This window comes from Alexandromys fortis, unplaced genomic scaffold (genome assembly GCF_014885135.2).
Source record: "Alexandromys fortis isolate MF-2015 unplaced genomic scaffold, M_Fortis_MF-2015_v1.1 scaffold_232, whole genome shotgun sequence".
Classification (NCBI taxonomy): Eukaryota; Metazoa; Chordata; class Mammalia; order Rodentia; family Cricetidae; genus Alexandromys; species Alexandromys fortis.
Window position 1 is genome coordinate 773,710 of NW_026068110.1, and position 27,833 is coordinate 801,542.

The 27,833-nt window shown below is 48.0% G+C and overlaps 1 protein-coding gene and 1 long non-coding RNA gene across 7 annotated transcripts in view; one reads left to right on the top strand and one right to left on the bottom strand.

The window, feature by feature from the left end:
- The window catches only part of Cfap221 (cilia and flagella associated protein 221), a 93,093-nt gene that overhangs the window by 46,397 nt on the left and 18,863 nt on the right, over positions 1-27,833 (top strand). For 5 of the 6 annotated variants that reach the window (XM_050124444.1, XM_050124446.1, XM_050124447.1 and 2 more), the window contains exons 13-22: positions 2,013-2,102; positions 3,602-3,700; positions 6,368-6,473; positions 10,298-10,425; positions 13,351-13,431; positions 14,715-14,822; positions 15,126-15,257; positions 16,681-16,839; positions 19,095-19,186; positions 23,668-23,760. In XM_050124444.1, the coding sequence (XP_049980401.1) occupies positions 2,013-2,102; positions 3,602-3,700; positions 6,368-6,473; positions 10,298-10,425; positions 13,351-13,431; positions 14,715-14,822; positions 15,126-15,257; positions 16,681-16,839; positions 19,095-19,186; positions 23,668-23,760 (1,088 nt within the window). The remainder of the gene's footprint in view (positions 1-2,012; positions 2,103-3,601; positions 3,701-6,367; positions 6,474-10,297; positions 10,426-13,350; positions 13,432-14,714; positions 14,823-15,125; positions 15,258-16,680; positions 16,840-19,094; positions 19,187-23,667; positions 23,761-27,833) is intronic. The other variant, XM_050124449.1, reaches the window with a different exon arrangement.
- On the bottom strand, positions 3,710-25,255 carry LOC126489892 (uncharacterized). The gene is made up of 3 exons (XR_007589039.1): positions 25,246-25,255; positions 24,248-24,352; positions 3,710-4,133 (listed from the first exon to the last, which is right to left on the bottom strand). It is a non-coding gene; the product is annotated as an uncharacterized lncRNA (long non-coding RNA).

Sequence of the window (27,833 nt, forward strand, 5' to 3'; positions counted from 1 at the left end):
GAGGAGAGGAGAGGAGAGGAGAGGAGAGGAGAGGAGAGGAGAGGAGAGGAGAGGAGAGGAGAGGAGAGGAGAAGGGAGGAAAGAGAGAAAGGCAGGGCTGATCATTCACACACTGCTAATTATAAATCAAAGGTGTCTATAGATGACACCAGAGACCTCTGCTGGGCCTGCTGGGCACGGAGCAAGAGAGAAAGTTCAATCTAAAAAGAAAGCAAGAATTATCCGAGAGAACAAAGACCTTCAGAGGAGATGACCCAGACTCAGGCCGTGGTCTGGATGTAAGGCACCTGTCCTGTGGTCTGCAGAACATGAAGATGAGAGTCCCCAAACCACTGTCAGGAGCCACCCCAGAGTTGGATGCCAAGTATAGTCATGTGCTAAGGTGCTGGGGTGGAGGCAATGGCATGACCTATAGGGGATCCAGTTCACACCCCCCCCCCAAAAAAAACCAGCAAAGCTTTGTAGTGTGAACTTCAGGGTCTCAGCGAATAGGAAAGAGAGGCATGGTCAATGATTTTTTTTTAAAAAAAATATATATTTTATTTCTAATTATATGTACATGTACATCTGTGTGTGAGTATGCACCTACGAGTGGGATGCCGGTAGGGTTGGAAGAGGGCACCTGCTCCCCTGGAGCTGGAGTTCTAGGCAGTTGTGAGCCACTCCACACAATGGTAGGCTCCTCTGAGAGCCCAGTAGCCACCTCTACAGGCCCTGTGGCCAGCCTTTAGGGCATTACAACCTTTTAGATATTACCGCATCTTAGGCATTACCACCTTCTGGGCATCCCCGCTTTTTGGGCATTACCACCTTTCGGGCATCACTGTCTTTCGGGCATCACTGCCTTTTTGGGCATCACTGTCTTTCGGGCATCACTGCCTTTTTGGGCATTACTGTCTTTCGGGCATCACTGCCTTTTTGGGCATCACTGTCTTTTGGGCATTACCCCATTACTGCCTTTTGGGCATTACCACCTTTTGGGCATTACTGCCTTTCGGGCATCACTGTCTTTAGGGCATCAATGCCTTTCGGACATAACAGTATGCTGTCATAAACAGAGTTCACACTGCAATCAAGTTACCAAAAAAGAAAAAGTCCCATGTTTTGTGAGGGCCTGATTCCTAGCTAGCGGGGGAGGGGGATGCTCTGTGAAGTAGAGGCAGGAAGAAAGAAGTTGAGGTCATCCTCGGAGACCGTCACTTGTTCTTATTAAAGCTCCCATGTCTGAACTGTAAGAACAGTGAACACTTTAACTTGCCAGCTCTCCATGGCACAGCATGGGTGACCCAGTGCACAGCAGGTTTCTACAAGCTTTATTTTTTTGTTGTTGTTGTCGTTGTTGTTTGGTTGTTTGGGGTTGCGTGTGTATGTGTGGGAGGGGTAGTTTTGGGTTTAGGGTTTTTTCTTTCTTTTCTTTCTTTTTGTTTTTTTGATTTTGTTTGTTTTTTGTTGTGTCCACCCTCAACCAGCAAGGAAAAACACAACACCCGGAGCTCTTCTTGCAGCAGTTTTCAGGACTTTATTCACAGCAATTTATCTCCTTCTCCTTCTCCTTCTCCTTCTCCTTCTCTTTCTCTCTCTCTCCTCTCTCCCCGGGCAAACCTCTCCCAGCCCTTAAGTAGGCATGGGCTGCCAACCCCAAACTGCCAGGTGGACACTGCCCATAGGTTCACGCATATGCAGGCAGCTGATAATCATTGCGTGATCATAGCATAGGTCAGGCCTTAGCCATCTCAGGAGTTGATTATACATCTCCATCAGGTGTGACACCACGCAGCTCGCTACAGTTTTTCAAGACATGGTTTTTCTTTTCTCTGTGTATCCCTGGCTGTCTGGAACTCACTCTGTTGACCAGGCTGGGCTTGAACTCACAGAGATCCTCCTGCTTCTGCCTCCCGAGTGCTAGGATTAAAGAGGTGCACCACCACCACCTGGCTTTCTAACAAGCCTTAAAGGTAAAATGTTATGTATTTGTCTTTGACTTTAATATGTCTCCTCATATAAAACTCTAGCAAATCCGGGATGACCCTGTGATAGAGGAAGAGCTTCAACGAGTCCAGACTGAGCGGATCAACAAGCGGATCGTCCGTGACCTGGAGGATGTAAGCAACTCTCTTCCCTTGGGATCTAATCAAGCCGGTTCTTGAGCAGTTCATCTCTAAAGACACCAATGAGTTTTACAGAGATCCCTTCACCAGGAGGGAACAATTGTTTTTAGTGTGCTTATATTTCCAGGACACAGGGTGCAGTAGTCCTGTGTGTCGTGGTTTCCCTTTTGACCAAGAGTAACTTAAGGAGCCTGGAGAGATGGCTGTGTGGGCCAGAGGGCAATGCTGTGCTCTCCAAGGACCCGAGTCCGGTTCCCAACATTCATGTCAGGAGCTTAAAACCTCCTGGAACTCCAGCTCTAGTGGATCTGGCACCCCCTTCTGGACTCCACTAGCACCTCACACATAGGAGCACAGCCACACACAGGCACATAATTTAAAATAGAATAAAGTTTTATACCAAAAAACAACTTAGGGGAGCAAAGGTTTATTTGGCTCAGAACTGTGAATCACAATCTATTGTTGAGAGCTCTCAAGCAGGAGCTCCCAGGCAGGCCTGCGTGCTACTCCAGAAACTTACTTCACAAAGAAGTACCCAAAACCTATGGAGGACACTTGCTAAGCTGGCTTACACGCAGGCTTACACTCCGCTTTCTTAAATAATTTAGGACCACCTGCTCAGGCATCGTGCTGCCTAGGGTGGGCCGGCCCTTCGTACCACTTAACAATCAAGACAAGCCCCTGGACCCCCAACACCACCCCTAACCTGTCCACAGGGCAGTCGGATCCAGGTGACTCCTGCACCGGCCTCTCTCAGATGTCTCTAGACAATGACAGGCTAAAGAGAACTAGGGTACTATGACATATTTGCAACTAAAATGTTCAAACTTACGATTATGGTCTGGGGAGATGACCAGTTGGTAAAGTGTGTGCCACACAAGCTTGAAGACCTGAGTTCAATCCCAGCACCCACACAGAAAGCCAGCTATGGTTATGTGTGCCTGTAATCCTGGCACTGGGGTACAGAGCCAGTCTGTTCAAATTAGTGAGCTCCACTTTCAGCAGGAGACTCCGTCTCAAAAAAAAAAAAAAAAAAANAAAAAAAAAAAAGAAGAAGAAGAAGAAGAAGAAGAAGAAGAAGAAGAAGAAGAAGAAGAAGAAGAAGAAGAAGAAGAAGAAGAAGAAGAAGAAGAAGAAGAAGTGGAGGCTGGAGATATGGCTCAGTGGTAAGAGCGCCGCTGTTCTCCAGAAGACCAAGGTTGAATTCCCAGCACCAACATGGCAGTTCCGGATTGAGCTCAGGTCATCAGGCTTGGTGGCAAGCACCTGTAGTCTCTGAGCCGCCTTGCTGCCCCCTGTTTCTGCTTGTTCTGCTAAGTAGGCCAGACTCACCTCCAATCCACGATGCTCCTGCCTCAGCCTCCTGAACCCTGGCATTACAGGCATGTAGTATCACACCCAGCCAGAGATCGCACTCTAAAACGTTTATTAAATGCTCACGCCGAAGAGTTTATGTTTGAATGTAAGATGTGCCTATGCTTTTATCTTCACAGAAAGTCCAGGAATTCCATCCTAATTTTGATCCACTGGTTAACAACATGTGGCTCACGAGATTCCGGGCACAAAGACGGTTCCAGCAAATAGCGCGCAAGGTACCTATCAGCTCTGGATTGCCGTCTTCAGGTTTTGATTTGCCTAGTTGTCAGCAGGGGAATCGAATGACGGCCTCTTAGGAATAACGCGTTAGAGATGCAGTTTTCGCGGTATAAACGTCACCTCTCAAGTGTCCCATTGAGATGCATCCCACCTCCCTTTCTGTTGCTGCAATACAGCTCTCTGGCCAAAAGCAAGTTGGAAGAGGAAGGGGTTGATTTGGCTGACACTTCCAGGCCACAGTCCATCCTGAAGGGAGTCAGGGCAGGAACCGAAGCAGAAGCCACAGAGAAACGCTGTGTGCTGACCTGCTGAGACTTGCACTTGGTGGCAGGCTGGGTCCTCATCAGTTAATCACCAACACAGTCTTACACAAATGGTCTGATCTGGGAAATCCTGATGATTCGCTTCTCAGCTAGGATGGAGTTAAAGCTAACCAGGAGAGGAAGGTTTTAGTGTGGTCACATGTTCAGAAGGTCATCATTGCTGTGTGATAGTTACTTCTTTGTTTATCTGGTCAGGGTCTATGCCCCAGGGGAACCTTGAACTCACTACATAGCCAAGGACCTCCTGATCCTCCTGTCTCCCCTCCCTGACTGTTGGGATTACAGGTTGCTGCGAACTCCCTGACCAGCAGGAAGAAACAGGTGAACTCCCTGACCAGCAGGAAGGAACAGCCACCAGAGGAGGATTCTTCCCAAATCAGGCTTTATTGGAGCCTCTTGGTTGAAGGGAGAGCAGAAAGCAAGGGACCCTGAGCTCTGAGCTGTAGCTGCTTATATAGGGAGTCTGCCTAGCAACCTTTGATACTTTGATACTTTAACTGCTTTTCTGGAGACCCACCGGCAGGAAAGAAAGCAGACATCCTTGTCAATTACAGACCACAAGGAAGCCCCCTCCAGGTCAGGGGGAGTGTGGGCAGCTAGATCACAACAACTCACCCTGTTTTCTGGTGGAAGAACTGCAACCTTAATATGGAGTTATTTATCAAGCGAGGCCGGGGCCAAATGCCATCTTGTAATGGCAGTCACTCAAATCGGCTCCCAGCAACAGGTGTTCACCATCACACCAAGTTTATGCTAGAGATGGAACTGGGGGCCTTGTGCAGTCCAGGCAAGCCCTCTGCAGACTGAGCTACACCCCCCCCATCCGCCTGCTACATTATTTCAGAATATTTTTATTACCCAGAAAGGAGCAGTCCCTACCAGTTCCCTTCTACCCCAGGCTCCTGGCAGCCCCTAAATCTACATTCTCTCCCTGTGGACTTGGCTTTTCTGGACATTTCGGGTAAACGCAATCACACAGTATGGCTTTTTGTGGCTGCCTCCTTTCACGTCTGTCTTCAGTGGTGTCGTAATGGGCACGTCACTCTTTGTTGTCACTGTGTAATATCCCACTGTTGGGGTAGACCAGGTTTCCTTTATCTGCCCATGCGCCATGGGCATCCCAGCCGTTCTCACCACTTGGTTCTCTGAGCAATGCTGCTGTAAACGTTCACACCCAAGCTAGAGGACGCGGGGTTTTTCACTCTCTAAGGTATACACACCTAGGAGACTAATTGCTGGGGTTATATAATGACCCTAAAGCAATGATCGGGCTAACTGTTTCAGTGGAGAATGGGGAATTTCAGAGGTGACACTGGGCTCACTGCTTGCCGCTCAGAGTCACCTGTGGTGGCTCCCTTCAGGCCTATCTTCCACCAAGCGCATGCACGGGCTCCAGGACTTCCTGTTGTCGGGATGAATGAGCATCTGGTGGGGCTGGCGGCTGGTTCAGCCAGGAAAGCACTTGGCATGTAAGCATGAGGACTAGAGTCCTCCTTAGCCACTGTGTAAAAAGCCGAGCATGGTGGCCCGTGCCTGCAATCCTGAGATTAGGGCTGCTGGGACAGGACTGTCTGGGACTTCACCGGCCTACCCAAATCGGAGAGATCTGGGTTCTGTGAAAGACCCTTCTCAAAAATAAGGTGGAGACACAATTGAGGACATTACCCAGTACTCTGGCCTCCATAAACACATGTATTGCACACACATGTACATCCACACATGCATGGACACACACATACAGCACACCATGGAAAACAGGACAGCGGGACGGAAGAATAAAAGCTTCTGGAGCTCTACAGTACAGGTGTGAGGAGCCGTGTCTGGCTGCAGCCACACCTCTGCCCTTCACACTATCACCATCCTCCCAAGAATACCATCCCCTGCTGTGGGCCTGTGTTTCCAGTCCCCCTCTGAAACACTTCCTTGCCTCCCTCCAGCTCACCCCTGTCCTTTGGACCAACTGGTCTACCTGGCCTCCAAAGGGCAATCCTTCTGGTCTTTGACACACAGGATGTGCTGAGCCTCGCTATCTGCAGACTTCTGTCTCTTCCTCTTGAGTGTGGCTTCCCTAGGGGACAAAGCTTTCCTCAAGCAAGAGAGCACAATGATTAAGATGTGGTGTGTTATTCAGCTTTATGCTGCTATAACAAATGCCTGAAGTAATCAATGTGTAACAAAAGAAGGCATGTGTTGGCTCCGTTCCAGAGGTTCCATTCCATCGCACTGGGGCCTGCGGCAGCGCAGAGCATCATAGTAGAGCATGTCTGCTGGGCTCGCCTCGTAACAGCCAACAGAAGCATGTTTCAACTCCTAACGTGAAGTCGTTCTATCCCATTCCAGGTCATGCGTGAATTAAGGTTGTTCACTATGCTGGGGGCTATCCGTGAAATGGACAAAGAAGACATAATGAGAAAGATTGTCAAGATCAAGGGGACACTGATACAAGGTAGGAGACCTGAGTGATGCTGAGAACCATGGCCTCTTAGAGGCCTCGTCTCAGTGAACTCAACTCTGTCAGAGCCAAAACTCGTCATAAATCATATTCATCTGTTTCCAGCTGCCTCTAAAATAAACCCACACCAACTTTGTGACTTAAAATTACACAGATTCAGGGATGGGGCAATAACAATGTCAGGACCTGAGTTTGACCTCTGCAAACTACATAAATGGCGGACCGATCATCCCAGTGACAGTGAGTTGGGAGACAGCAAGGTCCCTAAGCTCCCTGGCCACCTAGTGGACCTTCAGTGAAGTTCCAGGTCCACAAACAAAAGGTAAAAAGCAGCTGAGGACTGGCAGCCGTGGTTGTCCTCCAACCTCCACACAATGTGCACAAACATACACGTGTGTACACACACATGAACACGCAAATATCACAGCTTCTGGAGATCAGGAGTCTAAAACCGCCGTGTCAGTCGGCCAGTTCTTGTCCTGGCAGCTGTTGAAAGGCGCCTGCCTCCCTTGGCTCCTGGCTCCTCCCTCACACCACTGTTCCCTCTCACATTTTGTACCAGCACTGCGATTTCCTCAGGCCTGCCTGGAAAGCCAGAGCCCTCGCTCCACTTTGGGAGGTCTAATTTACTTATATCCCCCAGCTCCCTTCCACCATGTGTGAATTACCCTGTGCAATTGCTTGTCCTTGAGGGTGGGGATACAGCTGTCTCTGGGAGGTATTTCCACAACTACCTCGGAGCTCCATGCCATCTGTGGTCAAGTGCCTTCCTTGTTAGTCAAGGAGGTCTGCTCACACCAGACCAGCCTCGGCTCGACCTCCTGCTGTCCGTTGCCGCTCATCGGCAGAGACACAAGGATACGTGTGATTATAGCTGCCGAACGGCCGTTTGGCTCCAGTGTATGCTCAACCTAGCATTTACAGGCAAAGCTTTAAGCCTCATACTGTCTGTTGTTTCAAGAAGTTCTGCTTGTTAGGATTGGGGACATCGTTCAGTCAGTAAAGGACTTTTCTTGCAACTGTGAGAACCTGCATTTGATTCTCAGAACACATATAGAAAATGCCAGCCATCGGGCTGTAGAGATGGCTCAGTGGTTAAGAGCATTGACTGCTCTTCCAGAGGTCCCGGGTTCAATTCCCAGCAACCACATGGTGGCTCACAGCCATCTATAATGAGACCTGGCACCACCTTCTGGCTTGCAGGCACACATGGAAGGAATGCTGTACACATAATAAATAAATATTTTAAAAAGAAGAAGAAGAAAATGCCAGCCATAATGGAATAGGTTTGTAATCCCAGCACTGAGAAGGTGGAGACGGGCCCTGGAGCTTGCTGGCTGGCCAGCCTAACCTTCTTAGCCAGTTGCAGGCTGTGTCAAAAAACAAAGTAGACTGTACCCAAGGAACAACAGTTGAAGTTGTCCCATGGCTTCCACATGCAGACACCCACATGCTACACAGTTGCACATACATGTGTACCATATGAACATTGACATACACATCTCACTCGGAGGGAGGTTAAAAGATAGAGGGATCAACTTATTCTGAGACTCTCTGACTCACAAGCTGCTTCCAAGAACCCAAAAACCATGTCAGAATTTTCTCCCGGCCTGTGGTTCACAGGAAGGGCCACGGGCAGCTGTGCCGCCCCCACGCTCCCCAAGGCCCGCCTCTATCGCTCCTCCACCTCCCCAAGCAGTAGACGCTCCCCTCTCCACCAGGACTACCTCGTGTTGAAGGAGCGGCAGGGCTGCGTTCCGGCAGCCCTGGCTCCTACATGGCTAGCTTATGCCCCGAAATAATTACATGGAAACTGTATTTTTTAAACACTGCCTGGCCCGTTATCTGTAGCCTCTTATTGGCTAGCTCTTACATATTGTTCTAACCCATTTCTAATATTCTGTATAGGCCACGAGCTGGCTTACCAGGGAGGATCTTAACCTGCGTCTGTCTGGAGCGGGAGAATCATGGCGACTCCTCGACTAAGCTTCTTTCTCCCAGCATTCTCTTCTGTTTACTCCACCCACCTATGTTTTAACCAATAAAATGGGCCAAGGCAGTTTCTTTATTATAATTAACCAATGTCCTTTCTCACAAAACACTCGGCAGAATTTCGATTAATCTTATTCCTCCTCTAGTATTTTATGTCTAATATTAAAGTTCCTAACAAAGAATGTATTTTTTACAACAAAATAGGAAACTTTATGTGAAAATCACACATGGTTATCTATAAAAGCACTCTAGAATCCAATTTTTTCTTTGTTAAATTCATCAGAGGTGTTTTAAGGACTGGCACGGTGTTTCAGCTTGCTGCTCTTGCAAAGGACCAGAGTTTGTTCCGAGGACCCATATTGGGCACTGTAACTCTAACGCTGAGGATTATGACATGCTCCTCTGCATCACAGGGGGCTGCACTCATATACACGAACCCATAATTAAAAGTAACAATTAAATCTTATAAAAATAAAACTAAATTTTAAGAGAACTGTAACTAAATAAGCAAAAACAAAATTAAAAAAAAAACCCTAAAACTAACATGAGCCAGATGTGGAACACACCTCTAATGCCAGCGTTCCAGAGGCAGAGACAAGTGGATGCCTGAGTTAGAGGCCAGCCTGGTCTACAGAGTGAGTTCCAGGATAGCCAGGGCCTCACAGAGAAACTCTGTCTCAAAACATCAGAAACAAACAAACAAATAAAAAGGGACCAAGGACTGCGAATGTTGCTCAGTTAGTAGAGCATAGGCCTAACATTCAGTTCATTCCTAGCACCCCATAAATATAGCTTGGTGACACACACCTGTAATCCCAGCCTATAAGAGGTGGAGACAGGAGGATCGAAAGTTCAAGGTCACCCTTAGCTACTTAGTAAAAGGCCAGGTGGGGCTGTAGGAGACCCTGTCTCCAAATGAGAGGGAAAGAGGGTGAATACAAGGAAATTAACAATGTACATATGTATTATACGTGTGTGTATGCAGACTTACTTGAGTGTACATAAATCTAAATATTCCTTCTAAAGTCTATAAGGCATTTATTATTTATCAAAAATGTTCAGTATGATATTTTATACATGTATATGTCTTTTAATCATATTCTCCCCATAGCCATATTTTTCTCCTTTCTCCCCCACTCCTGTAGATCTCCTCCTTTCTAACTAATTCCTCTTCTGCCTTTGTGTGTGTGTGTATGTCTGTGTGTACATATGTGTGTATGTGGGAGAGTGGTATGTGCTGTGTGTGGTATGTATTTTATGTATTGTGTGTGTGCTGTGAGTGATATGTGTTTTAAGTATTGTGTGTGTTCATGTATCACTGTGGGGAGTATTGTACGTGTATGTATGTGTGTGTGTGCTGTGTATGTTGTGTATAGGGTGTGTATGTTGTTTGCCTATGTCTATGTGTGTATGGTATGTGTGTTGTGTGTATTGCATATGCTGTGTGTGTGTCTACATGTATGTGTGTGTATGTGTGGGTTGCTGTGTTTGAAAGGATACATCAGTATTGTATGTGTATGTGTGTGGCATGTGTTGTGTATGTTGTATGTGTATATGATATATTGTGTGTCTATGTTATCTGTGTATGTGTTGGTATGTGTTGTGTGTGTGTTGCATATGTTATGAGGGGTGTGTGTGTGTGTGGTGACCCAATCCATTTAACTAGGACTGTTTACAGGAGCATGGCATGTCAGTCACCATACCACGGAAGAAAATAAACACGAAAGCTCTGTTGCAAATGGTACTTGGTAAGTGCACAGCTAAAGATGCTCGTTTCACATGAAAATCCCTTCTTCCAGAGCCCTAAAGACTCTGACTTTCCCTAGGTGAGAACCCCTACCGATCCCTGAGGGCCCTAATGAGTCAGGATGAGTACCCCTGGCGCTACTCTCTGCACCCTGAGGATGTGCTGCCCTTCGCCTTCCCGTCGGACTCTCAGAGCTACAACGAGCTGGTGGGTGTCTTTCCTTTGTGGGGGAGCAGACAGCATCACGTGGTGTGGGTAGGTCGCCAGACAAGCCAGCACTCAGTCCCTCCACCTCCCCCTGAGAGGCTATGAAGAAGACCTCAGGAATTATAGGCAGTAGGAAATGAGGGAATATCCACTGTCATCTGCCCCATGCCTACTATACCCATGGGTACCATTTACACCATGTCTACTGTATCCATGGTGCCATCTGTCCCACACCTACTGTATCCATGGGTACCATCTGCCCCATGCCTACTGTGCCCATGGGTACCATCTGCCCATGCCTACTATATCCATGGTGCCATCTGCCCCATGCCTACTGTATCCTTGGGTACCATCTGCCCATGCCTACTGTATCCATGGTGCCATCTGCCCCATGCCTACTGTGCCCATGGGTACCATCATCTCTTCATGCCTACTGTATCCATGGATACCATCTGCACCATGCCTATTGTATCCGTGGATACCATCTGCCCCATGCCTACTGTATCCGTGGGTACCATCTGCCCCATGCCTACTGTATCCGTGGGTACCATCTGCCCCACGCCTACTGTATCCATGGGTGCCATCTGCCCCACACCTACTGTATCCATGGTGCCATCTACCCCATGCCTACTGTGCCCATGGGTACCATCATCTTCCTATGCCTACTGTATCCGTGGGTACCATCTGCCCCATGCCTACTATATTCATGGGTACCACCTGACCCATGCCTACTGTATCCATGGATACCATCTGCCCCATGCCAACTGTAACCATGGGTACCTGGAGGAGCTTCCTGACTTGAACTAATTTCCAGTCTTGAAGCCCAGCATGGGCACAAGGCATCAACCCGCTGCTCTGGGAACTGGGCCTGAGAGTCGATGAGAAGATAGGAGCAGAATGCCTACCTAGCCTGTGCTCAAATGAGTCTCCTGGCCTGGCAAATGGAAGGCCAAGAAAACAATGGCTCTTAGCTTAAGTCCCAATCTGCTAAGGACAACATGTGGCTCCAGAATCAGACAAGCTAACCCATCAGGCTGGAATCCCACATCTCCACCCCATCTCTCTTGGGGTTTAATAATGCCTCCTCCTCTTCCTTTATGGGCATGGTGATTCATTATAAAAAAAAATGTAGTTAATTAGTCTGGTAACATACCTCAGTTAAACACAAAGTTGATCTCCAGAACTCAGGTTTTAAAAAACTCAAGCATGGTAGCATGTGTGATCGCAGTGCTGATCATGGAGAGGCAGATCCTGGGGCTCACTGCTCAGCCAGTGCAGCTGAATGGTGAGTCCAGGTGAAGGGAAAGACCTTGTGTCAAAAAACAAAGCAGAGGGTGGAGAGATGTCTCAGCAGTAAAGAGCACTAGCTGCCCTTCCAGAGGATCCTGGTTGGTCCCCAGCACCCATGCACGGTAGCTCACAACTGCCTTTAACTCCAGTTCTGAGGAATCCAGTGTCCTCCTGGGGACTCAAAGAGCACACACACATGTCACACACTCACGCAGGCACATTAAAATTAAAAATAAACCTTTTGAGAAACATAAACCGGTTTTGAGGAACCATCCAGGCAAGGCAGTTTTTCTGTTCTTCACAGGCATGCATACACAAATACACATATACCTGCACATCCATGAACCTGCACACGTATAGGCACACACATACACACATAATAATAATAAGTAATATTAATAATAATAACAGTTAACCCTTACATGTCTTAAGGGCTTTGGCTACCAGACTTCATCAATCCTAACATGCCCATTTTTTAAAAAAAGATTCAGCAAGTTTAAAATTGAGACACATTAGCAATCCACCACATTAGGGCCATGCTGGGCCTAGCTGGGCAAGGTAGAGAATGGCATCTGACATTTGCCTGGTGCTGGAAGGCACCCAGGATCCCTGGGTGCCCGAAGCAAATGGCTGTGCAGGAAACTCTCTAGGGACCAGCTCCTTTAGAAGGCCAGCAAGGAGGTGGGGCCTGACCAGCAAAGTGGGACCACAGTACTTCTTGGCAAAGGACTCAGCTGACCCATGAGGAGCTCTCCCACAGGTTGAAAAGAGCCACCCTTTGAATGTTGACTTCAAACTGTCCTAGGAGGTAGACCAGAAGGTTGTGAGGTACTCCCTTAGACAAAGTGACCCCTGAGGAGGGCTAACTTCACCAGTTGCTAACTCCCAAGGTTTCATGAGCTAAGTCCTTCAAGCCTGAGGGAATGATGGATCTGATAGAATGAATATACACTGAGAGAATATTTATTAGATTTATCTACACACTATGACCCGGTAGTCTAACAGTGGCTATCTTATACTAGAGGGGCTGAGAACCTGGTACTGCCTGATCCACAGGTTTATGTTTCAGCAGTCCCAACCTGTCCCAGAAGAGTAGAGGATTCCTGGAGAGCCACTGGTTCCCAGTCCACAGTGGAAACTCCAAGAATCTGAGTTCTGATCTCAGTAAAGGAATATAGCAGCAGCAGCAACAGAGTAGATGAACTTGCTGGTGAGATGCTCAGACAATGAGGCAAAACTCAAAGCTTTTCCCTCAGACCACCTTCTAATTGGCTGACATTGGATGGAGCCACCCACATTTAGGGAAGGATTCCCCACTCCACATAACCTGATGGAGAAAAGCTTCTCTCTTAGTCAGTTCCAGACTCAGTCAAGCTGACAGCCAGGATTAGCCGCCACAGAAGGACCTGTTGCAGCCTCCATGAGAGCCTATAAGATTCACACACAGAGAGACATGGGGGAGGAGTTGCCTTTGTGCCCACAGCTCAGATAGCAACTGTGGCCACAGGAAGAGCAGTTTGAAGCATAGAATTATTCAAGTAATATTACAAAACAAGATGGAAAACACACACAGCTGTTTATGCTCACAGATGTTTACCTATCCTTCTATGTTTTTCTTTTCATTTTCCCATATAGGCTATTGATAGCCTTGGACCAGTCCCAATTAAAAATTCAGAAGTTCAAATCAAGCACAATTATCCCTACTTCACTTTAAAGGTGAGAGCTGCGCATAACAAATTATTCTGGTTGCTTATGGCTGTCATCTATCACCTATCTACCTGTCCGTCTATCACGTATCTGTCATTGGGAAGACACACATGCCACAGTGCCTGTGTGAAAGTCAGGGAACAACTTTTGGGGGTTGCTTCTGTCCTAGAAATCGAATCTTGTCATCAATCCTGACGGCAAGCACCTTAACACACTGAGCCATCTCGCCGGCCCTCAGGTTCCTTACGAAGAGAGCAAATATGCTTAAATTTGAGTTGCACTATTTTGTTAGTATTACTCCATTCTAGCTTATATATAATGGCACATTGTATTTGCTCTCTTATTTGGTGGTGTGTTGAGCACACCTCAGGTTCTTTTTTTCTAATGTGAATATGGACATTCTTGTGGGGATAGTATATGTTGTACATGTAGGACACAGTGGCTCAGCAGCTGTTAGAAACCATAGGATACAAGTTAGTCAGCCTTCCTTTTCCTTTTTTCTCTTTTCTTTCTTTTGTGGTCTTGAGACAGAATTTCTCTGTGTCGCCCTGGCTGTCCTTTAACTCACTTTGTAGAACAGGCTGGCCTTGAACTCGGAAATCCACCTGCCTCTGGCTCCCAAGAGCTGGGATTAACAGCATGAGCCACCACTGCCTGGCTAGTCAGCCTTCCTTGAAGTATAGGGCCACTGGTGCTTTTGAAAGTAAACATACGTTTATGTATGTCACCAATGAAGTTATTTGTCATGAGAAAATAAATGCTAACTTGTGCTAGGACTCAGAACGAGGCTCAGGACTGGCCCTGTTAGGCAGCTATTATTAAGACATTAATCCTACCAAACAGCGATGGGTTCTTGTGGGAACTACCAATGTCTGATCACCCTAGATAAGGCACTGATGTCAGACCAAAGAAATTATTTCCCCAGTCTAGTTTAATGATCCAGAATGTTTATTGAAATTGCTTACAGGTGCATGGGTTTATATAGAAACATGGATGACTCAAAGCCAGCTGCATCACTGAAACCCCACAATGTCATGGGTGAGGATTCACTAAAGTTGCATCTCTGAAGCACCCTGGACAATTTGCAGGCAGCTCAGTTAATCAGAGAGTCTCCTATCCCCAGTAACTGTTCACCTTGGAGAGGAGATTTTTGTGAATCTTGTAAGTTTCAGGGACTTCTTGAGACTTGTGAGTTTCATTCACTACCTGAACCTCAGTGAGGCTTCCTCCAGGATAGCTATACAAAGCAGGCTTTTAAGTGTCACCAATTTGTTGTCTTCTTTCATTTTCAGGTTCCTCAGATATACAAAGTCAAGGGATATAAACCATTTTCTGTCAACAAGTCCTCAACAAATTACAGAATTCAGAAACTTGCTCGACCTCTGAAACAAGGTGCTGAGGTAATGCATCCGCAACTTCACGAACTCCTCTCACGACTCATGTCCTACCATTAAGAATGACAGGTCATTGAGTTGGAGGGATGACTAAGTAGTTAAGAGCAGTTTTTGCTCTTGAAGAGAACTCAGGTTCAATTTTCACCACCCAGGTGGTGGCACACAGCCATCTATAATCCCAGTTTCATAGGATCCAACAGGCATGCACATGGCACACATACATGCAGGCAAACATTCATGCACATAAAGCAAAATAAGTAACTCTTTAAGAAGGAAATAAGACTAGCAAGCCACTCTTGGTCTACACAGGATGAAGTTACCACCATCATCGCTCTACCCAAGCAGGACACCACACCACTCTCAGCCAAGCCTTCCATCTTGAGTATGAAGGCTCCGGAGGGCTTAGCCAAGTCTGTAGAATACGACCCGCTGTATATTTTCGTAAGTACCAGTTGGCAGACGCCTGTGCTCTGCGTCCCTTATTTCAGCCATTGCCCTACATGAAAACAGAACCATGACTTGAAAATATGTTTTTTGTTTTAGTTTTTATAATTAATTTTTTTACTAAATATTTATGTTCACATTTTTAATTTATCTGTATGTGTGCCAGTGGGTGGGGATAGGAGAGGGTATCAGATTCCTTGGAGCTGGAGTTCCAGTGTTTGTGAGTCATCAAACATGGATGCTGGGATTTGAACTCCAATTTTCATGATAAAGCAAGAAGCACTCTTAACCCCTGAGCCTTTTCTCCAGCACCCCCCCCCTTGTTTTTTTGGCTCTTGGCTCTTTCCTTCCTTCCTTCCTTCCTTCCTTCCTTCCTTCTNCTTCCTTCCTTCCTTCCTTCCTTCCTTCCTTCCTTCCTTCCTTCCTTCCTTCCTTCTTTCCTTTCTTTCTCTTTTCTTTCTTTTTTATTCTATTGATTTTTATTGAGCTCTACATTTTTCTCTGCTCCCCTCCCTGCCTCTCTCCTCCCCTTCAACCCTCCCCCATGGCCCCCAAGCTCCCAATTTACTCAAGAGAGCTTGTCTTTTTCTACTTCCCATGTAGATTAGATCTATGTGTGTTACCCAGACACAGAAAGACAGTTATCACATGTACTCACTCATACGTGGTTTTTAAACACAAAGCAAAGAAACCCAGCCCCATTTTTTAAAAACAGTGTCTCCTAGCCCAGGACGATGTCAAACTCACTATGCAGCCAAGAATGACCTTGAATTTGTAACCCTCCTGCCTCTACTGGTACTAGGATTGCTGGTATACTACACCGCATCCATTTTTATGTGGTGCTGGGGATTGAACCAAGCAAGTCCTGGGCTAACAGCTACATCCCCAGCCCTGGGATGCTTTCTCTTCGGCATTTCAGGTTAGTGGAGCATTCCCTAGCCTCCACCTTCTGATTCTGGATGATATGACAGCAACTGCTTGAGCCCCCTCCATGCCAGCTTCCCCACCATGACAGACTGGGAGCCAGAGTATTTTATCACAGGAGGAAAAGAAACTGAGGCAGACTCAGAAATGGACTTACTCTTTAAACCCGGTTTGCTTATTTAATAACCCCTCCTTGATCATGGCTAGAAGCAGTTCCAAACTGTGATTCCAGTGACATTTTCTTCCTCATGAAGTCAGCAGATCTAAATGCCATCTAATGAAGCCCTTAAGGCAGAAAATGCATACATGAAGATGGGGATGTTGGAAAGATGGGACAACCTGAGGCCCTGCCCCCATGCCCAGTTTGCTAGAAGAGCTGACATGCATCCCCACTGTTAGTGCTAGTGGGAGACACAGAGAGTGCTGCTGACGCCTGCCCCAAGCCTGGTATGGAGACGGGAAAACACCATTAATCTGGTCTCCTTCTCGTCCACAGAATCCCAACCCAGGAATGTTTTCCGTGAAGCATCCTCTGACCTATGCAGAAACGCTGATAGATTACCATCTGTGCTCTCACCCCAAGTACAAGTTCACCCACGAGTCCCACAGAGGGTCCAGCATTCCTCTCACCCAAAAGCAGTTTCTCCATCATACGGTAATGTCAGCCTCAGCAGAGCTGGCCTCGGACTGTGGGGACGGGCAGGGACCAGGGAGAATGGGCACAGTGGGAACTGAGAGAAAGAAGACTGGGCTTTGAGTGAGTACAGGTGCCTGCTACCAAGTCTGAGGATCCGAGTTCAATCCCTGGGACCCACAGGGTGGAAAGAGACCAAGGAGAGCACTGACTTGTGCGTGTTGCCCTCTGACAACTTGTGTGCACACACGAAAACACACACACAGATATGCAGGCACAGAACACAAACATACACATGCACACACAAGCACATACACGCACATTCATGCAAATACATGCACACACATGCAAATAAACACGTATACACATGTGCACACGCATACACATATGTATGTACACAAATGTTCAAAATAAATAGATGTAATTTAAACAACAAGGAAAAGAAAGCTTATAGCCTTAGCCATGGACCAAGAATGGAGACCACAGTCCTCACACTCCAACGGTGGAGGAGACAGGCCTATTCTCAGTTCTGCCATTGTCCCTCTCCATCCGCCTTCTGCTGTCTGCTGCCCTTTTGCCAACACCTTGCCCATTTTGACTTAGAGAGGGAAATGATCACTTGTTAATATTTCAGCCATAGGAAAATAGTTGTGTGGTACTATGACTCCGGGCTCTGGTCTCCTCTTAACTGTGGACCCCCCAAGTCTATAAATGTCAACCACTTGCCCTTTTGTTCCAGGCACAGAACTCACACAGTCCTTGATCTCCCAGCTCAGAAATGTCCCCTTATACCAGCAGCCTCACTCTTCCCCTCCCATCTTCGCCATGATTCACCATTGCCACAACCTCCAGGCTGCCGCAGAAAATTCCCATCCAACTTGGAACACCTCAGTAGGTCAGGGAGCTATGGAGATGGCTAAGCCTCACGAGCGTGAGGACCTGAGTTCAAATCTCCAGCACCCACATAAATCCAGGCATAGTGACACAGACATGTAATCCCCACACCAGGGATACGGAAACAGATGGACCCCTGGAGGTTATTGGCTAACCAGTCTGGCGGAAACTGCAAGCTCCAGGTTCCATGAGCAATGCTGTCTCTTGATTGAGGAAGACAGGGACTTTGGCCTCTGGCATCACGCATGCACACATGCACGCACACAAACATCCTCAGTGTGTATTCATTACCCACAGAGCGGCTCCACTTAGCTGAACTGCTGGTGACCTAATGGTTCCATTATATTGCATTCTGCTGCACTGTCCTCTCTACAGAGTTATTCCAGGACAAAGATACAGAGAATATAAACTAAAAGTAAAAATAAATGAAATACTAGAAATGGGCTAGTCCAGGTGCGAGAGTTAGCCGAGAAGAGGCTAGATATAATGGGCAAGCAGTGTTTAAAAGAATACAATTTGTGTGTTGTTATTTCGGGCATAAGCTAGCAGGCGGCTGGGGTGCTGGGGACACAGCCCCGCCGCTCTTATTTCAACAGTCCTCCCTGCCAGACTGCTACCCATCCTCCTTGAATGTTGCATTAGCATCGCTTTCGCCACCATCCAGACGGACTGGAAGACCCCATCTGCCCTCAGTCACCATCACACATCCTGTAGCTCAGCAGCTGTCTTGGCTTTAGGGGAAGTCAGTCAGGCTTAATGAAATGATACACTTGGACCTAACCTTTTGGAACTTAGAAACAGTCAGCTGAATGAAATGAAGGCTCGCTAAGACATTTTCCCACTATGTTACTATGTTTTCTTGATCCTCTAACAAAAGGTGGCAAAAGCAACTTAAGGAAGGGAGGCGTGGTGGCAGGAGACGAGGCAGCTGGTCCCATGGCACCCACAGCCAGGAAGCAGAGAGATGGGTGCTGTGCTCAGCTCACTTTCTCCTTTTTGTTCAGTCTGGGACCCCAGCCCATGGGATGGTGTCGCCCACAGTCAGCGTGGGTCTTCCCACTTCAGCTAATCCAGCGTTTAAAAATCCTCAGAAACTAGTTGGGCAGTGGTGGGGCAAGCCTTTAATCCCAGCACTCAGGAGGCAGAGGCAGGCAAATTTCTGTGAGTTCAAGGCTGGTCTGGTCTACAAGAGCTAGTTTCCAGAAAAAGCTTCAAAGCTACCGAGAAACCCTGTCTTGAAAAAAAAGAAATCCTCAGAGACAGTGGCAGAGGTTTGTCTCTTAGGTGACTCTGATGTTGTCAAGTCAACAGTTGGCATCAACTTTCCCAGACACCTAACCTTTTCTCTTCATGCCCTGCCCCTGTGCCAACTTTCATCACAGGATATAATTCCTGGAATCATGAACTGGAAGAGGTTCCAGCCCCTGGTGTTCTCCTCCTTGTCTGACTCTCCGAGGACTGAAAACACTCAGAAGTAAGCTGGGGACTGCTGGCCTCCCAGGGGTTTGCACTGCAGATCCCAGAGCCTGGGAGACTGCTGGCCTCCCTGAGAGGTTACACTGCAGATTCCAGAGGCTGGGGGACTGCTGGCCTCACGGGGGTTTTCACTGGAGATTCCAGGGGCTGGGAGACTGCTGGCCTCCTGGGGGGTTGTACTTTCAAAACATGAGGGAGGGCTTGCCTGTCACGGAGCTATGATGGTGGACAGCTGGTTTTCATCTTAATCAAGATACACTTTGTAGCTGGGCAGTGGTGGCACATGCCCTTGATCCCAGCACTCAGAAGGCAGAGGCAGGTGGATCTCTGTGAGTTCGAGACCAGCCTGGTCTATAGAGCTAGTTCCAAGACAGCCAGGGATACATAGAGAAACCCTGTCTTGGAAAAAACAAAAACAAAACAAAAAGAAAACCGCACACTTTTTTAAAGTAATGCAGTCTAGCTAATCAGCGGGGTTTCGGCACAGGAGAACTAATTGATCATATAATTCTGCTGAAATAGTCATGGTCTATTTTTTTCTTTTTGAATAATCTTTTTTTTAAATATTCACGGTACATGAGAGCATGTGCAAGTGTTTGTGCATGTGCATGTGTGCATGTAAGTGCATGTGTATGTGTGTGTATGCGCGTGTACCTGTGTGCAGGTACACACGGCCATGTGTGCACATGCTTATGGAGGCCAGAAGACAATCTTGAGTGTTCTTCATCAGAAACCCTAACTTTTTTTTTTTTTTTGAGGTAAGGTCTTTCTTTCATTAGCACTGGTGCTAGCTGATATCGCTAGGCTAGCCAGCCATGAGGCCGAGGGAGCCTCCTGTGTCTGCTTCTTCCTCTTTGGATTACAGGTGTTCACCACCAAACCCAGCTTTCCTTAGTGTGTTCTGGGCTAGAACTCTGGTTTGTGGGATCAAATTCGGGTCCATAAGCTTTCTCAGCAAGCACTTTGAGTCACCCCACCTCCGCCCTAATGCAGCATCTTCCTCGGGGACCATGACGACAGCATCACTAGGCTGTTGAAATGGCTGTATGAGGAAGTATTTAGAATCTGTCTGGTGCTTGCTTTTGGTAACTTCTTTCTACCAAGTTCACAAAACTGTGCAATCAACTCTCACCACTAGATGGCAGCATCAGCCGCCGCCCCCCCCCCCAACTCATTTTGCAGGAAGACTGGGAATTTTCAAATTGACCCATTGTTTTAGTTTCGTTCCTGTTGCTGTGATAGAATACCCCAACAAAAAGCAGCTTAGAGAAGAAAGGGTTTTTTGGCTCACAGTCCCAGCTTGTAGTCTGTCATCACTTCTGCAGCAACAGAATCCCGCTTGCCTGTTCTCAGCTGGCTTTCTACTCTGACACAGTTCAGGACCTGCTGCCCGTGGAATGGTGCCAGCCACAAGGGGCTGGGTCTTCCTACATCAGTCAACAACCAAGAACTCCTCCCATGCACGCCCAGGAAGGGCTGACAAACCTCTTTCAGGAGTAAAGTTCTTGCCGGCACCTCGCTCCTACCGTGGGGGAAAATGGCACGAGATCAGTAAAAGAGACTCCGCTGGGCCTGGGTTGTGTTCGGACTCCAGCGCACCCACTTTTAACGAGCATGGACTCCAAGTGTTAAAAATTAGCCAGTTCATTTTTCCAAAGCGACGCCCTTGGAAACATCGCCCAGGGCTGTTCTGTTAGTGGGAAATCAGGAGGGGTTGTCTTGGCCCCCGAATAGCCACGCATTAAACATAAAGGCTACGTCAATGAAAACCTCCCGCCATGACTTTTTGCCTTCAGTTTCTGTGCCTCAATGCTCTGTCGGGCCAGTTTGTTCCAACGCAAACAGCCACTGCCTAACAGCTCAAAACCCAGGAGCAGGGCCTGAGCGGGGTGCACAGGTGGAGTACAGGTGTAACAACACAAAGCCTTGGGCTCAGTCCCCAGCAGTGTAGAAACTGGACCAGGTGGCGCACCTCTGTAATCGCAGCACCGGGAGGTGGAAGCAGGAGAATCAGGAGTTCTACACCATTCTCAGCTACACAGGGAGTTCAAGGCCAGCCTAGGCTACATGAGACCTTGTCTCAAAAGAAAAAAATCTTTATTTTTTTATTTCGGGTTTATACAAGTTGTTGAATCGAAGGTCAGGCTGTTGTTTCTGAAAGCAGCTACAAATAATAATGGTAATTCTCTTCAGCTTCTGTATTAACCTGCTCAGGGGGCTACAACTAAAGGCTATAAACAGTGTGCATATTTCTCCTAAGTCAAGGCACCAGGCAGATTTTGTGGCTAGTTAGGGATGACTTTCTGGTGCACAGACAGGGCCTTCTTCTTTATTTTATGTGCATGTGTGTGTGAGTACAGGTGCATTCAGGCCACATCTGTTCTCTCTTCCTGCCATGCGGGTCCCAGGAACCAAGCTTATGACATCAGGCTTAGTGGCAGAACCGTCTTGCTTGCCTGTGTCCACATGTGGATGGAGGCGCAAGCTGGCACGCCTTCCCTTTGCCTGATCCTAGTGAGGCTTTGCTCATCTTTGTCTTTCTTTCCTTTTCTTTCCTTTCCCTTTCTTTCCTCTTTTTAAGACAGGGTTTCTCTGTGTCTAGACCGTCCTGGAACTAGCTCTGTAGACCAGGCTGGCCTCGAATTCACAGAGACCCGCCTGCCTCTGCCTCCAGAGTGCTCGGATTAAAGGCCTGTGCCACCACCACCCGGCCTGGATTTTACATTTTTATTCCACGAAAGTCTTTTGTTTGCTACCATTTCATCATCTCAGACAGTGTAGATGCTGGAAAGTGGTCCAGTTCCCACATCTCCATCCCTTTCTGGACAAGAATCCCTCTGATTACACAGGTTCTACTGTTTGGGTGGAAATTTCCACTAGGTTCTGGGACTGGAGAGGTGGCTTGGAGGTTAAGGGCCAGATCTGCTCTTCCAGAGGACACGAGTTCAGTTCCTGACATCTATGTCACGACTGCATGTAACTCCAGCTCCAGGGGTTCCATGCTGCCTTCTAGTCTCCGTGGATGCTGCACTCATGTGCGCATGCACACTCACACAAAAAATGAAAATAGCCACACCCACAGGAAAGGACCTGGGATCTTTGTCAGAAGTCGGCAGCGAAGTTAACCTCTGGGAGGAGGAGGCCAGGGTGTCTCAAGTGGGGAAGGGCTGTGCAAGTGTACAAATGGCTGCTGTGGAGGGGGTGGTATCAGAAGCTATCCAACAGACAAAGCTGCAGAACACACAAAACATGCTTGCTGTATGAAGATACACATAGGTACATAGAAACACACCTGCATTGGTGTATAGATCTTAGAAGTAACAACTTCACTCCGATGCTTCGCAATCCCAGTCCACACCCATAGTTACGCTTGCTCTCTGCCATTTCATATTTTGTGTGTTTGTGTTCACATGTGTGCATGTGTCTGTGGACATCAAAGGTTGACGTCTCCTGTCTTCCTCAATCTATCTCCACGTATATTTTAAGATAGGGTGCCTCACTGAACTTGGAATTCCCTGACTGGACTACAGTGGCTGGCCAGTGAGCCCCAGGGATCCTTCTTTCTCCATGGGTCTACAGGCTCATGTCCAGGTTTTTAGGTGGGTGCTGGGGATCCGAACTCAGGTCCTCATGCTTACATGACAAACACTTTACTGGCCGAATAATTGCTCCAACTACTAAAGAAACTTTTTTAGCAATTTGACTGTGTGTGTTTATGGAGAGAGAGAGAGAGAGAGAGAGAGAGAGAGAGAGAGAGAGAGAGAGAGAGAGACTTTTATGTTGCTATGACCAAAAGAAACCTAGAAGAGAACAGCTTTACTCCAGCTACAGTTCCAGAAGGAGAGAGCCCAGCAGGAACATGAGGCTGCCATGATTGTCAGTTATCAGAGATCACATTCTTTCCCACACACAAGATTCAAACAGAGAACAGCAAGTAGAACCAAGCTGTGAACACTCCAAGTCCACCTGGTGACGTCCTTCCTCCTCAAGACTTGACCTCCTGAAGGTCTTATGACCAGCCTCAACAGCGCCACCAGCTGGGGACCGACATTCAAACACATATATAAGGTAGAGGGTGGTAAAAGAAGGCACCTCTTTTACCTCTGGGCTCCACATGCATGCAGATCCACACCCACACATGCAAACACGCGTATACATATGCAGACATTGCACACACATACCATGATATATAATACTCATAATATGAATATATATAAATTCTAGGGGCTGGGGATGTGGCTCAGTTGGTCGAGTGCTTGCCTAACAAGCATGAAGCCCTGGCCTCCATCCCCAACACAGCATAAACCAGGCATAGTGCCACACCACACACCTGTAATCCCAGAACTGGAGAGGTAGAGGCAAAAGATCATCAGGTCAAGGTCGCCCTCAGCTAAGTGGCAAGTCTGAGAGCCTGTGTCACACAGAGCCCATGGGAGCTGATGCGTCTGGAGTGTTCACTGCTCGTGTCCTCTCCCACAGGAGAGACTGGTACGGCACCGGGATGCTGCCTATCAATGTCCCTGCCCCACTGGATGGCTTGCCAGAGGAAGACAGACTGGAAACCACAGAGAGGTATCTTCCAGCTTTATCTTTGGGGCTTTGGGTAAGGTGTTATGCTCCATGTGAGGTGCCATGAGGGATTGTGGAAGCACACATGGCCCTAAGGGTCTCCCCTACAGGATCAGGTAAGGCTGGTGCCCAGCTGTGCCACTGGGGAGTGTGACACTTGGCTCAGAGTGCAGAGCAGCCCACCCTCAATGCCTAAAGATGTGAGGAGCAGGGAAGGTGCTAGCTAGTCACGTACTTGCCGCACGCGTGTGAAGACAACGCACACAAAGATCCTCAGCACACACACAAAGCCAGACGTGGGGCTGGAGCAGTAACTCAGAGGTTAAGGTCACTGGTTGCTCTTGCAGGCTTGATTCCCAGCACCCGCATGGCAGATCACAACCTTCCCCTGGCCTCTGTGGCACCACACACACACATGGTGCACATCAGACACACAAGCAAATACTGTTAACTTAAAAAAAAAAAAAAAGCCAGCTGTGGTAGCACACACCTGTAACCCCAGACTGAGGCTGAGGTCAAGGAGACAGGTATATCCTTGATGATTACAGGGCAGGCAGGCAGCTGAATCAGGGCGCTCCAGGTTCAGTGAAGGAGCCTGTCTCAAAAAATAAAAATAGAGAGTAATGGAGGAAAACTTCGGACAGTGACCTGTGGGCTCCGTACATATACACAGACACATGTACACATGGATACATATATCACATGCACACATACTCACACACTCACATGCATACAAGAAATATAAGCTAGAAGCAAGGCAGTTGCATTTCCTTTTATTAATTGGCATCTAACATGTGTCCTTAAGTCGAGCTAGATAGAGAGCCAGCAGCAAAGGTGAGGAGATGTGAGCGAGTCAGGGCCCAGGCTCAGGCCCGGAGCATCTTCTGTGATGCCCAAATACTTGGAGCATGTGTGCTTCAGCCGTCCCACCTGCCACTGCCCACTCTGCAAATGCCTCTCCACTGTGGTCATCACTTTCTCCACATACGTGCATGTGTGTGTGCTTACGTGCGTGCATGTGTCTGCACAAGCATGTGGAGGCCAGAGGTCAACCTCTGATGTTGGCTGTTGTTGGAAACAGAATCTCTCACTGGCCTGGCGCTGACCAACTGTGCCAGGCTGGCTGACCAGCAAGCCCAAGAGCCTGCCTGACTCTGTCTCCCCAGAGCTGGCATCATAATCGTTCACTACTCCACCCTGGTTTCTGGGGATCAAACTCAGGTCCTCATACTTATGCAGTGAGCTCTTTATCGACTGAGTCATCTCCCCAGCCCCCATGTTCATTCTTAAAACTTTCCTGTTCTGATTTACACCATAAGTTAGGATGAAGCAAAGGTATCCTGATAACCACAGCACTGATGACCATCCATGAGCGCCATAGACCAGGGCCCATGCCAGCCTGTGTGCAGAGCAGAGGGAATGGTTTGTCCTTGCAGGAGCAGGATCTCATACCCAGTACACACTCAGAAATAATTACTCGTGACAAACCCGATTTCTTTCTCTTATCAACAACGCGATGTTGATAGTTTCGGCACTTTTCCATGCAAAATAATCAACTAGTGAAATCCTAAATGTCCAGGCGGGTGGCTAGTTCCTCAGACACCTGCCCACGTGCTCTGAGAGTTGAGGTCCTTGGGCGTGCAGGCTTGGAAGCAAGATCTGCAAGGAAGATTAAAAGATTTACCCGAAGCACCATGCAAAGCCCTTTCTTTTTAATTTTTTGAAATAGTATTTGTTTGTTTAAGAGTGTGTGTGTGTGTGTGCATCCTCGCACTTGCCCCAGGTGGTCACGAGGCAGTCAGAGGACAACTTGCAGGAGTCAGTTCTCTGCTTCCATCCCGTGGGTCCCAGGGATCAAATGTATCTTTACCTGCTGAGCTATCTCTGGCCCTTTTTTGAGAGTGCTACAGGCACGGTAGAATGGTCCCTATCTGCTTCAGGCCCCGCCCACTCATGGAGGCGGCAGACTGGAGCAGAAACACCCCCTCCTTTGCTCATCACTGCTGTGATGCAGTTTCCTTGTCTCTGCATTGGTACCCACGTCGTGGGAGTAGAGGAACTAAAGGAGACAATGTGATGCTGGGGAAGAAGCCAGCAATCAGAAGATAACGTTTTCCAAGCGTTAAATGCACACCAGGCCGTGCTTGGCAAGAAGCATCATACATGGCCAACACTGATGTCTCATTGTTATGCTCCACTTGGTGAGGAGGAAGATGATGATGATGATGACGATGATAATAAAAGTGCCAATGTTTGCAGAATCACCCGTGTAGTAAATGCTCGTTCCCTACTACATGGACTACAGCAGCTTTTTGCAGTTTTCAAGGATATTTTGTGTGGGAAGGGTGGCATGTTCACATGTCAGGAATGCACAAGAGTACATAGGTATGTGTGTGGAGACCAGAGGTCAAACTGAAGTGTGGTTCCTGGATCTGTATCTACCTGGTTTTTTTCAGACAGGGTCTCTCACTTAAACTGGAACTCCCAAGCAGCCTAGGCTAGCTGGTCAGCTAGGTCCAGCAATCCTCCTACCTCTGCCTCCCCAGCACAGGTGCAGAGGATGGAACGCGGGTCCCCATGTTTTCCTGGCAAATAAACTCCACCATCTCCCCAGCCCTCAAAGCCACTCCCCCTGGCAGCCCCCTCTCTTTATGTGCAGTGGCTGGGTAAGCTGTTCCTATTGAAGGTCCAAGGCTTGACGCTGTCGCTACCTGTACTGCCCTTGGAGGCATTTCTCTTTGATGTGGTAGAAATGACTGTTTCCCAACATGTCATTTGCCTCTTCTCCTACAAACACTGAGTATTTGAAACCAGAGGCAAATTTCCCAGCCTCCTTTGCAGTCATGTCCCGCACTTAAGGAGGCCTTTGCAAATGGGATGTCAGCGGGTAATGTGTGGGCCACTCATGCAGCTGAAACACAAGCAGTCAGTGGCCCGGTTTAACCAGCTAACAAGAGGTCACAGGTCAGCCAGCAACAGCCCTCGTACAACCCTGGCCTGCACCCGTGTGTAAATAAAGCTTAGCTGAAACCAACCATACCTCTTCATTCACACATTTCACAAGGCTTCCTAAGACAGTTATCCTTGGCTTTAAACTTAGAGAACCTGGAATTATAAAAGAGCCAAACCTCTGGGCACAGCTGTCTGGGATTTTTCCAGACTGTTGATTGAGGTAGGACCCTAACTATGGACGGCATCTTTCAATGGCCTGGAGTCCCCGGCTAAATGAAAGGAAGGAGCAAGCTGGGCATACCTGTTCACTTCTCCCCACATCCTGAGTGCAGATGCCACATGACCGGATGTGACCACCTCAAGCTCCTCCCACTGCCACTACACCACCACGAAGGGCTGTGTCCACGAACTGTGCGCCGAAACAAACCCTGCCTGCCGTAGTTGCTTTTGTCAGGTATTTTGCTGTAGTGGTGCTTTAGTTCCTAGTAAAGTCCTTGCATGCCGCGTGGCAACGCTGAGCAGAGACCCCAGACCCACAAAGCCCTCAGTGAAAACATCTGCCGCTCTCACGGTACTCAGTCTCCCCGCGCTGTAGCAAAACACCCAGAAAGAGCACCTGACCACTGTGAAGGTGAAATGACAAACCAGTCACACAGATGCTACAGGATCTCAATGCTCAGACAGCAATAGCTGGGTTTGCATCCTTGGATATGTGAGTACAGACATGTGTGCATGTGTGCGTGTGTGGTGTGTGTGTGTGTGTGTGTGTGTGTGTGTGTGTGTGTGTGTGTCTGTGTGTGTAGGCCAGAGGCTCACATTGGTGTTGTGGGTTGGCTCAGCTCACGGCTTCGGAGGTCCGTGGTTGGTTGGCTGGATTCCTTTCTCTGTGCCTGAGACAAGACAGAAACCTCATTGAGGCAGGAGCCTGAGGCTCAGAGGCCAGAAAGCTGAGAGAGGAGAAACAGGAAGTGTCTGGGGGTTGTACATCCTTAGGTATATCACCTGTGATCAGCTTCATCTAGCCAGCTCCCCCCACCCATGAATACTGTCCAAACAGGACTCATCAAGGGATTAACCCACTGATTAGGTCAGAGCCCCTTATGAACCAACACTTCAAAAAGCCC